Source organism: Musca domestica, unplaced genomic scaffold, assembly GCF_030504385.1.
Source record: "Musca domestica strain aabys unplaced genomic scaffold, Musca_domestica.polishedcontigs.V.1.1 13, whole genome shotgun sequence".
Classification (NCBI taxonomy): domain Eukaryota; kingdom Metazoa; phylum Arthropoda; class Insecta; order Diptera; family Muscidae; genus Musca; species Musca domestica.
Genome location: NW_026712172.1, coordinates 6,667,199 through 6,682,116, shown reverse-complemented (window position 1 = coordinate 6,682,116; position 14,918 = coordinate 6,667,199). Strand labels below are relative to the sequence as shown.

The window sequence follows — 14,918 nt, the reverse complement described above, 5'->3', positions numbered from 1 at the left end:
AGGTACGATTCCTTCGATTTTGTTGGTAAAGATCAAGACTGTTTTTACTGTAAATAAATACATTTCCATTTAACTACTTCGTGTGATTTTATTTTACTCATTACACTGTTATTTAGAAAATATGTAGACAATCCTTATTTAACTAATTATTTTAGCTTTAATATTTCTATGCTAAACATCGCTATTGGAAATCTGGAAGTTCGCTATACTCTCAATCATGTAGGTAAAACAAATTTAAAAGGCACGTTTAATTTCATACAACTTGGAGTATTAAATACATTGTAAATTTTCTTGCCCTAATAATACTGTTCAAATTACATCTCAATTCAGACTTTTTCTCCGACATTCAGCAGTGTTTATAATTGAGTCCAATACGTTCTCTAAGTTTTGGGTTGCTTCGGATAAATCCGTATTGTCGCTGTGGGAGTCATCAACAATTTCCTTAACTTTATTTAATAAAAGCTTAAAGTTCGCCATTTCTGTTTCACGTGGATTAACACCGTAATAAGTGAGTTCGTGATGTGACGGCACTTCGGCTAGTACGGATAGAGGTTGCTGATTCGAGTTCAGTGAAATTGGTGGAAGTGATGAGAAGCGCCTCTGGTTAAACCAAGAACTCAAATCATTGATTGAGTAATCGGATTTGTTTGCATCTAAGTAAGTGCGATTTAGGTCGGCTCCATTAACTAGGGAATTTGGTCTAAGAACATGAATTATTTTTTTAGAATTTGAAATCACTTACTTGAATGAGTTAAATTATCTTTAGTAGTGTAGCTTATAGGGAGATTCGTTCCGCATATCGATTTTACATTCACAACAGCGCTTACATTGTCGATATTAGGAGATGTGGTAAGATGGCCCCAACGATTTGGTGTACTGGAGGGGGGAAATGTTTTAATGCTTGCCGATGAATTCTGCTATACATAAGAATTACATGGATCATTATTTACTTCTTCCTAATGTTATTATTGTTATTCTCACCGAAAAATTTCGCATTTCCATTATAATGTCATTCAAAAATTGCTGATGTTTTCTTAAGAACACAGAGATTTCATCTGCTGTTGATGTATCTATACATTTAAGTTGATCTTCGAGTTTTCTGCAATTAAATTAAGATCATTATCTTTTACTCAAAGTTTAGATTGATAAGATAGCTTTAATAGCTTATGGGTTAAACTTACTCATTCTGATGCAAAAGTTTGTCAATTATGTTTTGTAACTTTTCAGAGACATTTACAGCGGTCGATGCTGTTGTTGTTAGACAAGCTATAGAAGCTATAAATAATGCAAATTAAAAATATAAGAAATATATGAATCATTGAAAATTTAATTATTCGTACCATCGACGTCTGACTTGGGACTTTGTTTTATCTGAATATTTGCCTTGTCCTTCGCTGCTATAACTGGTTTCTCAATGGAAATCGGTTTAGCATGAGATGTCTTAACGCTAATTGTAGATGCATTCGATGATCTGTTTGTGGCTATCGTAACAAGTTCAGTGTCATTTTGTGTTATTGTTTCATTCGCAAACCCTTTGCTTTCCTCGCTCGATTTTTTAGCTGCACAAAATACTCCGCTACATAATTTTGACAAATAGTATGAAAATTTTTTTGGTGGAATATCCTGTTTGATTATAGTATTTAAATATTAAAGTATTAAAGTTTTTATTTTTTATTAAAACGCTTACTTCTGTAAAAACTTCATACATGCGGTGACCGATTCCGTGCTTATTATTTGTATAACCAGTTGCAAAGCATTTTAGACACAGTGATAAGTCCTTACACGTCTGGCATTTGAAACGAATTCCTGTAATTTTATCCAAACAGCACGATGCACAGGTGTTGAGATGAATTAGTCTTTCCGTATCTTCAATTCGCTTGATTAATGCAATCAGATTAGCATATATAAGGAATCGGGTTTGTGTTGTGGTCCACAAACAAAGGAATTGATAGTCCGTCAGTCCAGACAGGTTGTGGCACTGATAATAAAAAAAATGTTATTATAAAGTCCAACAGAACTAAAAACAGTGGAGTTCCTAGAGCAATATTTTATCCGAAACAACTAACGATACGGAAAAAAGATAAAAGTGTCTTACCCTGGAATAACACTGATCCAAAATCAAAGCAATATTCTGTGCACCATACGCAGCTCCTTCTCCAAGATATGCAAATATTTTGGCCAGAATGCTTAACATATATTCAAAATTAAGTTTGGGAACACATTTCGTTTTATAATTTTTTAAAAGACTATAAAACTCCATTACCATCTGATCGGAGGCATAGAGCTTGCAGAGTAAGAGGAATGTCATCTTTATTTCAAGTAAAGAAATGGAATGTCGTCTATGTCTGTCACAATGTAGAGTATGTAATAAATATGAGTATGCATTAGATATTTCATCATTATGACCCTGGTTCATACTTACGGGTCAAATATATTCCAAAAAAGATTCGAAAGAATTGCAGTTGCAGACTCCAAGGAATATGTGGACACTTTTGTAAAATGTCCTAATTTCTCGCAGGCAAAGAAAATATCATGTATTAAAGACGTCAATTGAAATGGCGGTACCATTAAATTAACATCATCATGCATTCCATGACGATCCATAACAGCGAGCACCAACTTATACGGAATATTATTGGCTAAGAGGAATAAATAATATAAAAAAAAAACTAATAAATAATTTTTAAGTTGGAATCAAAAATATAACTCACTGAAAACAATTTTCTGCAGTTTAACAAATTTTGCCGCACATCTGTATACTGTAAATTTGTATCCCTCAAATTCAGCCTGAAGTTCATTTAGGATATTGGTTAATGTAGGAAAATGAAAACCACCTGTTAGGATCACGGAAAGCAAGTGTTAGTTATGAGTTGGAAATGAAATAGATTCTCAAACCTGTTTCCTCCATGTTTCTTCACTTAAGGGCTGACCAGGGAAGACTAAAGATTCCTAATGTTAATTCTATGAGGTATTGCCTTCAACACACTTTTATGGTTTTATCGCGTTTTAATCACTTTTTAATTCTTTTTATTCATTGAGTGCCCGCTTAATTCGTTAAAAGAAGTGTCAAAGTCAATTTTGAATATTGTTTACATTTCTGTCACGCAATGTTACCCGCACTGTTCGTCAATCACAATAGCTGTGTTGCTATCATGGTGCAACAATACAGGCAGCCCCATTAACTCAGATAATGGGAACGTAATACAATCATTACAAGGAAGAGCAGGTTTATTGATTTTGAAAAACACAACCCTGAAGCTAGAATCAGGTAATTTCATATTTACTATTGTTTATTTGCCACTTTTCTCCTGGAACGCCGCGATTTGCTCACTATATCGAGTTCCTAATATGCTTTTGCATATACCCAAAAATGAAAATATATGTGAATTTAAATTTCGACAGAATTTAAACACTTTCAAAATAATTTATTATACTATTTAAAATTATACGTACACATACAGAAACTGTTTATGTATTTTGACATTACAGGACTGCTAAAATAAAAATAATGTGTTCAGGCGCAAAAAGAATACCTTGGAATTTATTGTACCAGACAAAATAAATACTTTTTTAACCACTAACTTTGAAAATATTGTTTTTTATTCAAATAACAAATACAGAAACAGGAGAAACTGAATTCGGGCATATTCAGGAAAAAAAATAAATCAACGTGTAGCCATGAAACACCTTTTTATTGTACTTTACATAAACTATTTACACATTTACGCGATGTAAAATTTTATAGATACAATATTGTATCCGGATTAACCCACATTATCAGGATTTAAGCTGTAAGTACATAAGAAGCTTGAAGTCATGGCTAGGTATATTAATGTCAAATATAATTATAAAGAAATTAACTTATTATTGAAAAAAAAAAAACTTATCTACCTATCTACTTATTTTTGATAAAACATTAAACAATCCTAACAAATGAGAACATTTACCTAAAAAATAAATTATGACATTTAAAAATTAAAAATAGAAATATTTAATCGCATTTTAAATTATTTTGGGAAGACTGAAAATTATGTATGCAAACTACAATGTTGAATGGCGTATGTACATTCAAACGAAAATACATTTTGTTTTCTCTCATTTGAGGTACGCATTTTGTCCACGAGTTGAAATTTCCACAGAAAACTGCAAACAAAAAAGGCGATATTTTCAAAATGTTTGTATCGGCAGAAACAATTTTTGACAATGTCTCTCCAGCTGAATTTAAAAATACAAAAATATTCTCAAAATGTCAATATTTACACAAAAAGCTGAAAACGTGAATAAAAATTGTAAAATTAATGATATTATAAATCTTTGGGACAAAAAATATAATTTCTTCTATTCATATTAGTGAGAATTTGATGTATTTTCCTATAAATTCCCATTAAAATCAAGAGACAATTTTATTGAAAAAAGGAATTATTTTACTATGAACTACGAATCGTGCCGTATGAACGGGTTAATTCGTGTACATAACTCTGAGAGCGAACAACGTGATTGAAAGTGTAATAAGAACATAGCATAATTAGCCCAGTGGCTAGAAGAATAATCGCAACAACACAGCTGCTGGGACAGTGAAATGTCAAACTGATTTTGGATTGAAAATGTTGATTGAAAAATTATTGAAATTTTTAAAAATTTTTGAAAAATGCATATCATAATAACATCCGATTTGCGTCGTATAAGAAAACATAAGAAAATCTACTCATTTTTGACAAAACATTTGAAAAATTTTGACATATCAATGTTCCCAAACGTTGATGGATCTACCCATGGCGCAATTACAGAAGTAGAACAAAGCTACCCCCTAAATAAAATTTTTTCTTTTAGTGTCTTTATTATGTCAAAACATTGTTTTGAATAAAAAAACAATGTTTTGAAATTATTTCAAATTCGGTTGCAAAATAAATGCATGCTTTCGTTGTTTATGAGCAACACATTGTAATATATTGGGACAAAACTGTATTGTCTTACTATTTTAGATCAATCTTGAGGAATAACCCAAAAATTCCATTCTTGTTTAGCGGGGTTTTCCAATAGAATAATTTTGATGAAACATCAAAAATAAACAAAACCAACTGTTGCATATTTAAAAGTCTATTTGACACTATAAGACTCAAGCATATAGCTGCATTTTTCTAGTTTCTTTGAAGTTCAGCAACCTTTCTTCTTATTGAGCCATGGATCTTCCTGTATTCTTCTACCATGGGTGTATCTAAACACCCATGTTTAACCCACTGGATCTATTAAATCCAGGGGTTAATCTTTTCTTTTTCGAACGTTCCCACGCCTACAGAAGCTAATTCATTGGGTATAGTCATGCAGTCATATGTTCACATTTTTTTTCGAAATTATTCACTTAACAGCATCTCAATGTCAAAATTTATATTTATTGTAAAAAAGAAAACAGAGATGGAAACCTGTTTTTTATGCAGTGAAATTCGACAAGGTAAATTACAGAAAATGCAGAGATGGATATGCTTATTTGAAATGACTTTACATCCTTAATTTTACCATGATTAATTGTTCAAAAGTAAAATTATTCTAGATTTAATAACTTCTAAACTCATACCAAATTCTACATTACAGTACACAAAATTAAAGTCAACGCACATTTTACTAAGAGGTTCGCCCATTGAGTAATTCGTGCGGTGAAAATCGGTCCACAATAATTTATAGTATCTACTAAATCCATGGTAAAATTATTTGTTATATTTGTTGTTTTGAAAAATAAAAACAAAATATTTTCAAAATCAATGATTGGAAGAAACTTAAAATGCGAGGAGCGCATTGAACACTTAGGATCATATTTTTGAGAGAACATCCAGGCATTTCATTCATCTTTCGCGTTATTTGACTCACTTTAGTAATGAACAAAAAATATCAAATAAATGAAAACAACTTGTTGCCTATAATTTTGAATAATTGTGACAGGAAGCGGGCTTAGCCTCAGGGCTGTATTTCTGCAGTTTACGAAGCTGTTCTACCTCCTTATTGTACCATGCCCATCTCTGCATTTTCGGAAATTTTTTTATTACCTCCTTGATTCTACCATGACTAGATCTAAACAGAACATTAACTCTAATAGATGTGATTAGGAAATCTGATTTCCTCATTTCAGATTTCCTAATCACATCAATTAGAGTTAATGTTCTGTTTAGATCTAGTCATGGTAGAATCAAGGTAATCTAATTAATTTTAGTATAAAAAGGCAAAACACAATTACTATTGCAATTTAAACCTCGTAAGGCAAATAGCAGAAATTGTTTCTGCACGTATTCTATTTAATCTGAGTATATTTCATATTGAGGATCCTATACAACAGAACCGTAGTCTAATATTGGTCTAACAAGAGACTTAAATAATTTTTTTGTTATATATGGATGAGAAAATTATTTGGCCCACCATTTAACAAAACCTAGAACACCAATTGCTTTATTTACCATTGTTATTACATTGATATTAAAATTTAATTTAGAATTCATCCTCAGTAGCATGAATGCGCAATAAGTTCACACATGACAAAACTATAGAGATAGGTCGGTTATTACATCTTTTCGATAGATAATAAAATGATGTTGCTGGGCACATAAACTCATTTGCTAAATTGAATATGACAACCATTTTCTGAAGAACTCGACTTTTTACAAAAACAAATACTAACCATTTTAAACATTATCATATTTCTCCACTAATAAACGTACGTTACTTTTATAAAAACAACAATAATGGGATTAAACCTAACTATTTCGCAACAACAAAATTAATTTTCTATAAATTATTTTAATTTCAAAAATATACTTTTTTGGAATTTAGATTATAAAATTTAAAATGCAGAAGAATAGTTCCTCAATTATCTAATTTGAATGCCCTATTATCATTCCCCTGAATGTGCAGTAGATCCTAGTCTTCCAACACTTCAAGCAATCGGTAGTAAATCGTAGAAAAAACATCATTGCTTTCAAATTGAAACCACACTACATACACACTTAAAGTATTCTACATTTTGCAATTTTAGGAAACATGAAATATACGAATATTTTATCGAACGTGGTGTCGCTGTTCCTTAACCGCTTTTGGCGTTTGGTTAAGTACAACGACAATTTTTTCTATTCTTATAGTACGTTTATATATATGAGGGTTAACCCACTGGATTTGGATTTAAATTGTCATATCCATTACTTTTACTTCAAGTAAATCCTCTCAAAGAAGGTTAACCCTACTAAAAGTTCTAACGTAAACATGGCATTAGGCAAACACTTTGTTCACATTGCCCTGCAGTGAACATTTATATCAAAAAAGGTTATACCTATTGTATATCAAGAAATGTAATTAAATTAAAAAACGTCACATCGAGCATGACACTAGTATTACTATAGAATCAAATCAGTTTGGACTTGCTGTTACCTGTAATAATTATACCATGATATCAACCATTCCATAATTAAGTCTTACTGACTTCTCAGACTAATATTGTCGTTGTCAGTTTTAGATTATATTCTTCCTTGGCTTTTATACCCGCTAAAAGGCGTGAATATAAGAGAACATTTGGTCCCCATACTCTTGGCAGAAAGCATGGTACAATAAGGAGGTAGAACAGCTTCGTAAAACTGCAGAAATACAGCCCTGAGGCTATGCCCGCTTCCTGTCAGAATTATTCAAAATTATAGGCAACAAGTTGTTTTCATTTATTTGATATTTTTGTTCATTTCTAGAGTGAGTCAAATAACGCGAAAGATGAATGAAATGCCTGGATGTTCTCTCAAAAATATGATCCTAAGTGTTCAATGCGCTCCTCGCATTTTAAGTTTCTTCCAATCATTGATTTTGAAAATATTTTGTTTTTATTTTTCAAAACAACAAATACATACACAAAATTGGCAGATGATTCCGTCATTAACTGTAATATATAACATATCAATTCTCCTTTAAGGGCAAGAAATTGTCTGTACTTTATCGTTTTCTACCGCGAAGATGACAAGAAGACGAATTAGAAGACAGAAGCCAGGAATGATGCAGATTCAAAGTAGTATTTCTCCTCTAATTTCATTCCCAGCTAGCATTTGGAAGATTGTTTTTGAAAAAATTACTTTGGTGAGTCTTCTTCGAGTCCTTTTGGTGACCAAAAAATGATTAACTGAATTGTATGATCGAAAAGCGATTCGAAAATGACTCTCTCTAATGAGTGAAAAGAGATCAATTTAATATACAACCACTAAATGTAGGGGAATCGCAATCGTATTATTTATTATCGTACTGCGATCATCTACAGATTGAAATATGATTAGTCTTAAAAATATCTTGCAGCTGTTTGAAAAGTGATCTAAATTATGTATTTTTTGATCATATTTTGCACAGATAAGTGCATAAATGCTGCTTATTTTGTTATGCAAGGGTCATTTTGTTTCTGGGCTGACTATCAAAAAGTTGAATTACTGTTCATTTATAAAAAGTGCACGGAGGCGTCAACAGCAAAAATGTATAATATTGAAAAGGGAAAAAATATGAAAAAGTGTTCGTTTATCTCTTTGTTTATTTATAAATATTATAAAGAAAATGTCAGCAAGTTAAATTACAAAAATAGAAAAGGCTAAAATAAAAACGATGGCAAAAGATGCAGAAAATTGAATTTTGCAAAAAAGAAGTAAAACTGAATATGAGAAAAATTAAGAAAATGTCCAGAAACGTGAATTGGTGAAGAAAAATGAGACAGAACTTGATTTGTAAGTATAAAAAATTGGATATTAGATTGATTAATTCACCACTTGATAAACTATTAATACTTAATCTTTTGATAATCTATTTCCAGAAAGAGTTTATTGCAAAAACCGAAAGGTTTTTTCAGATAAATTAGCCTGCCAATACAGCTGGAAGGGGAGAGTGTAAATCTGAGTGCAGAAAAGTGTTATTAAGTTACAGTAATCAAAAGTAAGTTTGTCTTTTTAACACGTATATAAAGAAGTAGTAAAATGGACAGACTTGCACATTTTTTATTTCAGATATGTGTCATCTCAAATACTCAAGCAACGACTAGGATATGAACACAATTCCACAAAAACATTTTGTTCACGCTAGAGACCGCGTTACAAATAGAAAACGGCCCGATTGCAGTTCCTGATTTTTTATTTTTTGATTTTATATTTTTTTCCTATATTTTTTACAATCGCATTTATCAATAAATGTACAAATTATAATCATAAAAGCTGAATTATTATTTTAAATAAATATTTATATAAACATATTCTTTTTTACGGTACATCCGAATATTTAGAAATCACGTACGTGATTCGTAGATAAATGATCAAAAAATGACTTAAAAAAGACTCGAAAAAGATTCACAAATTAAGCGTTTTAGCGCAATAAATGAATAGAAAACGACTCGAAAAAGACTCGTAGAACGATCAGAAATGGTCGAAAAAGACTCTTAACTAATCTAGAGGAAGACTCATATGTGATTTATTTAGAAGAATCGCGGGAGGTCACTTTTTTCTCCCGACATCTGAGTCTTTTATGATCTGAAAATGCGCTCATATTCCAGCTTTTTAATCGCGCAACCGGATCAAAAAAGACTCGAATATGATTAAAAATTTCCAAAAATGCTGACTTGGTTAGTACACTAGTTCAGTGGGTTGTTTTAATGAATTTTACTACTGAATGCATTGCCTTCGAAGTTATACATTACACTCATTCGTAAACAAGAGAACCTCTAATTTTCTTCTTTTTGTTTCTTCGTGGACGTTTTTTTTATTTTGGTTTCACCAGACATTCGTAACAAAACAAAACACCGGCAACTAGTAACAAAGCAGCATCCTCATCCCTTATTTTAACGTGGGCACTTCGTAGCAAGTAAGTATTAAAAACGTCCACGAAAAGCTAATAAATAGTTAAAGACACTACAGTTTTATTTCGGTTTAATTTCATCACACTTCACGTTTCTTTTTGTTCTGAAAGTTCAGAACATGCTGGAGTCCATTATTAAATACCTGTGAGCGCTTAGACAAGTATGTAGGGCTTCAGAATCTAAACGCCAGAGTATTATGATTCCTGCCAAATGCCCAGTGTTTGAATGTATTTTATTTCTACAATTACAATTTTGGTGTCATATGGGGCGCGAAATTTTTAAACATTTGTCTATTCTTTTCCAGTTCAAGAACAAATAATTTAATTATTTCGTAATTTGATTTATTCCGTACATTTTATAATTTCATTTTAGATTTTTAACAGGATATTCGAATGATGCGATAAAGGTGAAGGAATATGATTCCCGCTAATATTAAACGAGAAATACCTGAATTTGTTTGCCACTACTTAGCATTTGTGGATAGTTTCGTTGACCTTCAAAGGCAGAAAACTTGGTGGGTATTTACAAAAAATTTAAAGTTCTTTGAATTTTATCGCAAAACACTTGTGGCCAGCGTAAATCTTTCGAACACATGTCTACAAAATGTAAAGGATCAAATAATGGCGTATGAAGGCCCGAAATATTCATCTTATGATGAGAATACTGTGCCAAGCTCGTTTAATATTTGCGTTGGAAAATACGTTTTCCACACTCTGAATGTGCTGAAAGTCTATGTAATAGTAAAGTGTTGGGATAAATGTGTTATATTGCAGCGTTTGCCCAATAAGGGTGGATTTACAATAATTGGTGAACATGAAAATCTTTATGGCTTTCGAATTGTGCATGGATCCGTGAAGTACTCAACAGTATTGGAGCTGGAGTTTGTTGGCGGATCTGTATTAAAATGTGATTTTGAAAAAGAGGAAATAGAAATAAATGATTTTGAGAATCAACGGTCGGAATTGAAGCAGCTGTTGGATCGCATTCGTAGCGCTAAGTCAGAGTTGAAGCTACATGAAAGCTTAACCGCACAATCTTTCGATCGACTACAAGATAAATTAACCTATGGTCTTCCACATGTGAGAAGTTTGAAGTTGGAAGAGAAGCAGATATTGGCACGTTGTGGCGATATATGGAAAAGACTTACTTCGCAGAATGATCTAGTAGTTGGAGTACCATTAATAAATCAATGTTCTGCACAGAATCTTACAATAATCCACAATATATATCCTCTTTTGGATGTCGGTTCCGGTAATGAAGAATCGTCAACGTCAATCAAATATCGTTTGTATCAACTTAAATTGTCATTCTATGACTTGGATAGCATTGAAACATTTCTACAATCTGAGGATGAGGATTTTCAAAAGAAAACATGGATTTCAAGTGTAGATTGTCAGCTACCCCCCGAGTCGTTTGGAATTCTTGTTATGAAATTTAAAGTGTACGACATTGTTGACCTTAATCAATGTCCAATTCTGCTTCAATATGACGTATCAAAAAACTATGGATCGTCAATCTCCAATACATCTTTACAAATATATTTGGGAATTTTGGACTTCAACGACATACTTTATGGACATCGTACCGATTACGAAATATCATTTAAAGAAAGCGCTCTACATCAAGACTTCTTAGCTACAGCTATGTCTTCGTTTGAACTGAATTTAGAAATTACCTTCCAACTTCAAAATGATTTGGATGTTTTTGAAAGTTGTTTGCAAGAAAAATTTCAGTTTGTAAAATTACCATCCTTTACAGAAGATACCTTACATCATACTATATACTACAATCATTTTCGAAGCTCGCAGTGGTATGGATGTGTGTGTTTGCGCTACAAGGAAATAGAAGAAGATGAAAATGATTACTCAATAACTTGTTGGAAATTTTACATCCCCACTGTGGAAAATGCTGTAGTTTTTATGAAAATATTTTTAAGTGATTTAGCTACGCTTAAGTGTAACATCATAACAATTCGGAATGTTAAACAGTATTTGCCTGCTGCCCAAAATGTTGTAGAATTTGAAAACGCTTTGAGGGAGGAACTCAAACTACTGATAGAACTCTTTAAGGAGGAACGAACTGAGGGAAATTTTGAACAGTGGTCGAAATTATTTTCTGAATTCCAAAGTACTCAATTGAATTCTGACAAAATATTTAAAAGGTTGAAAGACGAAACATTGAATGCTTCGTAAATGTATGTAATAATAAAATTGTGTAAATATGCTTTATCTTAGGTTATTTTTTAAATTGAAATCTTTACTTTTTGGAAACGTAATATGATATAGAGCCAATTACCAATTTTTTAAATACATTCAATTTAGAATTTACCGTTTCGTTGAATATAAATCCAGTTGTCTTTTAAATTTTCCGTCTTCAGAACAGTGTTGGCTTTGTTTATTCGGGATATCATAGTATTTTGTTGTTGCAAAATGGTTAGGCTTTATACCTTTATTGTTGTTTTTATAAAAACAACGTTTGTTTATTAGTGGAGAAAGATGGCAATGTTTACCAGGGGGTAAAGCAGGGAATACCTAGGTTTTGGAAAGAGCCTCCAATCCTCATCAGTTCCCTTGTTCTTTTCGTCTGGTATATTCTCCCCCAGAAGTTATATAACTTCTATGACAAAAACGTTTTTTATCCAAGTGAGGAGGAACCAAAGAATTAAATAAAACTAAAATTCTTTTGAAAAATCTTCTAAATCTTACAACCGCACTTATAAACATTTACATCTTTCTCCACCTTTTATGCTTTCGTTCTACCATGTAAGTTTGTTGGTTTAGCGAGAATGTGCTATACACCTAGAATATCACATTACAGGATAGAATATCAAATTACAAACATTTCGTATGGAAAATGTAGTGATCACTTCCAAAACGTATGTTATCGTGATATGGGTCTTTGGTCAAAACGTCTTTCGATATAAAATATTTCGTGTACAGCAAAGGGTAAAAATTGCTGTAATTGCATATAAATTTAAAACGAACGTATAAGTTGTGGGTAGCGCGTAAGTCGCTATTGGGTCCTAGAGAGTGGTGATAGAAACTCAGTCACCTTTAACGACGTAACAGTGACCGAAGGCCCTGGTTGAAACGAAAAGTACTACGGTGTGTTATATCTATAACAGTACAAACACTTCACACAGTTTAAGAAAGTTAAGAGAACTACCCTCCGTCTAAGTTTGAGACGTTGGATAATTAACGAGAAATCCAAACCCCGAAGAGTGGCACTGTTTAATCTTCATATTTTCGGGGTTCTATATCCTCCAGACGTTACTTATGTGGATTATTGCTCTGCCAGGACTTGGCTTATTCCTCCATGCGAGGAATATGAAAAGATGTATTCGCCTAACTTCCCTTGTGAGAAAACTGGTTTAGTGTGAATATCATGGTCAAACAAGCTGTCTCTCCCTCCAACTTTTAGCGTTCTTTCCAATAAGTTTTTTCAAACTCTAGGTAACGCAAGTGTCAAAAATTGCTCTCTTTACTCGCGCTTTTGGGTTATCGGAGAGAGTTGAACAGAGAAAATGTTCGACCATTTCAGTCTCTTACGCGTCCTAACAGATCCTTTAGGGTTTAACTCTAGTTTAGTCCAAAAAATCGATAATTTAGAGGTAACTCCCGAATCGTTTTAAATATCAACCACATACAAATTTGTTTTTGTATGTAATACAAGTAAAAAGAACAAGTAATTTTCAATAAATTAAATTTATTTTAAAATTGTACATTTTTGGAATTTAGATTTTTAAATTAAAAATGCTGTATGTCTAAATCTCTCAACACTTCAAGCAATCGCTGGAAAATCGTGGAAAAAGCAAGATCCCTCTCAAATTGGAGCAAACTGCATACATAAAGTACTCTAGATTGCGCAATTTATCTAATATAGTGTCACGAAAAAAGTTTCCGCACCATCGCCATTGGCGTTTCGAATTTTTCTGTTATTAGACAAAAAATACGTTCACATTGCCCTGCAGTGAAATTTTATCTCATAACATTAAGTTCGCCGGGCCGAACTTTTAATACCCTCCACTTTTGGATATAGTATCTGGATTCTAACGTGTCCCACTTCAATCTACAAATACCAGCAAGATCGTTTGGAGAATGCTGTTAAACTTTCTAAAAACCATGAAGGGACCATACCAAAACGGGAATATCGGTATCGTTTTATGTGCGGTATAGGAAAACGTGGACCTAAATATCCAATGTTCTGCTGCCAGAGCCATAGACTACAAATACCAATTTTTAGACAAATCCGTGGAAATGTGTGGCAAAATTCTGAATATTCGGAGGTACTATTATGTGGTGGCTATTCGAAAAAGTGGAATTATACTTACTTTGTTCCGCCACTGGAGCTAGAATCTGTGGAAATGTGTGGCAAAAATTATCAAAATACTGAATATTGGAAGGTACATAAACGTGTACCTATTCATACAATGCGCCATTTTTTAGACAAATTCGTAAAAAATGTGGCAAAAATAATTAAAATACTGAATATCGGGAGGTACCGTTATTTGGGACCTATATATAAACGTGCAACTATGCATACAATGTTTCACCACCGGAGCTAGAACCCATTATGGCAAATACCAATTTTTATACAAATCCGTGAAAAAATGTGGCAAAAATTATCAAAATACTGAATATCAGGAGGAGCTATACCAAAACGTGGACCTAAATATACTACGTTACGCTCTACGTCAAATAATGTGGCCTGTATAATGATTTCAACAGACAGACAGACGGATTTACTATATGGGGTCTACGAGGAACATTTAGGTATGTTACAAATGGAATGACGAGGTTAATATAACCATGGTACAATGAAGAGAAGGTAGGTCAACTTTGAAAAAATTGCAAGTATAGAGGTCTACCTGTTTGGCTTGTAATGTCAGAATTAGTATCAAAACAATAAAAAATCAAACAACTTGTTGCATTTATTTTGAATAAATAAATGAAAACCGCGATAACTGAATGAAAGATCAACACTTCTTTTCAAAACCAGGTTCTATATATCTCTAAAGGATTATTTCGCTACAAAAACTCTAGATTTTGTCGATGCATACGATGAAATAAACATTTTG

At 32.4% G+C, this 14,918-nt stretch overlaps 2 protein-coding genes and 1 long non-coding RNA gene across 5 annotated transcripts; 2 read left to right on the top strand and 1 right to left on the bottom strand.

Moving 5' to 3' along the window:
- Nucleotides 1-68: 68 nt before the first annotated feature.
- Nucleotides 69-3,219, bottom strand: LOC101899360 (dystrophin-1). Of its 2 annotated transcripts, none has more exons than XM_005183281.4 (10): nucleotides 2,896-3,219; nucleotides 2,712-2,834; nucleotides 2,423-2,639; nucleotides 2,096-2,345; nucleotides 1,688-1,978; nucleotides 1,341-1,623; nucleotides 1,182-1,275; nucleotides 982-1,099; nucleotides 743-914; nucleotides 69-686 (listed from the first exon to the last, which is right to left on the bottom strand). In XM_005183281.4, exons 1-10 carry the CDS (start codon nucleotides 2,906-2,908, stop codon nucleotides 322-324), a joined length of 1,926 nt encoding a protein of 641 aa, XP_005183338.1. In that variant the 5' UTR covers nucleotides 2,909-3,219; the 3' UTR covers nucleotides 69-321. The 2 variants fall into 2 exon arrangements, with proteins under 2 accessions (XP_005183338.1, XP_011292439.1); XM_011294137.3 differs by having other exon boundaries at nucleotides 743-917; nucleotides 2,896-3,218.
- Nucleotides 3,220-8,278: 5,059 nt separating this feature from the next.
- LOC109612525 (uncharacterized) lies at nucleotides 8,279-9,141 on the top strand. The gene is made up of 3 exons (XR_002194570.2): nucleotides 8,279-8,723; nucleotides 8,810-8,928; nucleotides 9,000-9,141. It is a non-coding gene; the product is annotated as an uncharacterized LOC109612525 (long non-coding RNA).
- Nucleotides 9,142-9,739: 598 nt separating this feature from the next.
- LOC101899182 (uncharacterized) lies at nucleotides 9,740-12,187 on the top strand. 2 transcript variants are annotated; one of them, XM_005183280.4, is made up of 2 exons: nucleotides 9,740-9,846; nucleotides 10,214-12,187. In XM_005183280.4, the coding sequence occupies exon 2, from the start codon at nucleotides 10,258-10,260 to the stop codon at nucleotides 12,031-12,033; it is 1,776 nt and encodes a 591-aa protein (XP_005183337.1). In that variant the 5' UTR covers nucleotides 9,740-9,846; nucleotides 10,214-10,257; the 3' UTR covers nucleotides 12,034-12,187. The 2 variants fall into 2 exon arrangements, with proteins under 2 accessions (XP_005183337.1, XP_058974564.1); XM_059118581.1 differs by lacking the exon at nucleotides 9,740-9,846 and adding an exon at nucleotides 9,875-10,001.
- The last annotated feature ends 2,731 nt before the right edge of the window (nucleotides 12,188-14,918 follow it).

What these genes read in the sequence shown, in the direction of transcription:
- LOC101899360 (XM_011294137.3), bottom strand. An exon ending in ACTGCAGAAAATTGTTTTCA is followed by an intron (nt 2,640 to 2,711) that starts GTGAGTTATATT and finishes TATTCCTCTTAG; the next exon opens with CCAATAATATTCCGTATAAG. An exon ending in TGGAAATGCGAAATTTTTCG is followed by an intron (nt 918 to 981) that starts GTGAGAATAACA and finishes TCTTATGTATAG; the next exon opens with CAGAATTCATCGGCAAGCAT.
- LOC101899182 (XM_005183280.4), top strand. Translation starts at nt 10,258, where the DNA reads ATGATTCCCGCTAATATTAAACGAGAAATACCTGAATTTGTTTGCCAC.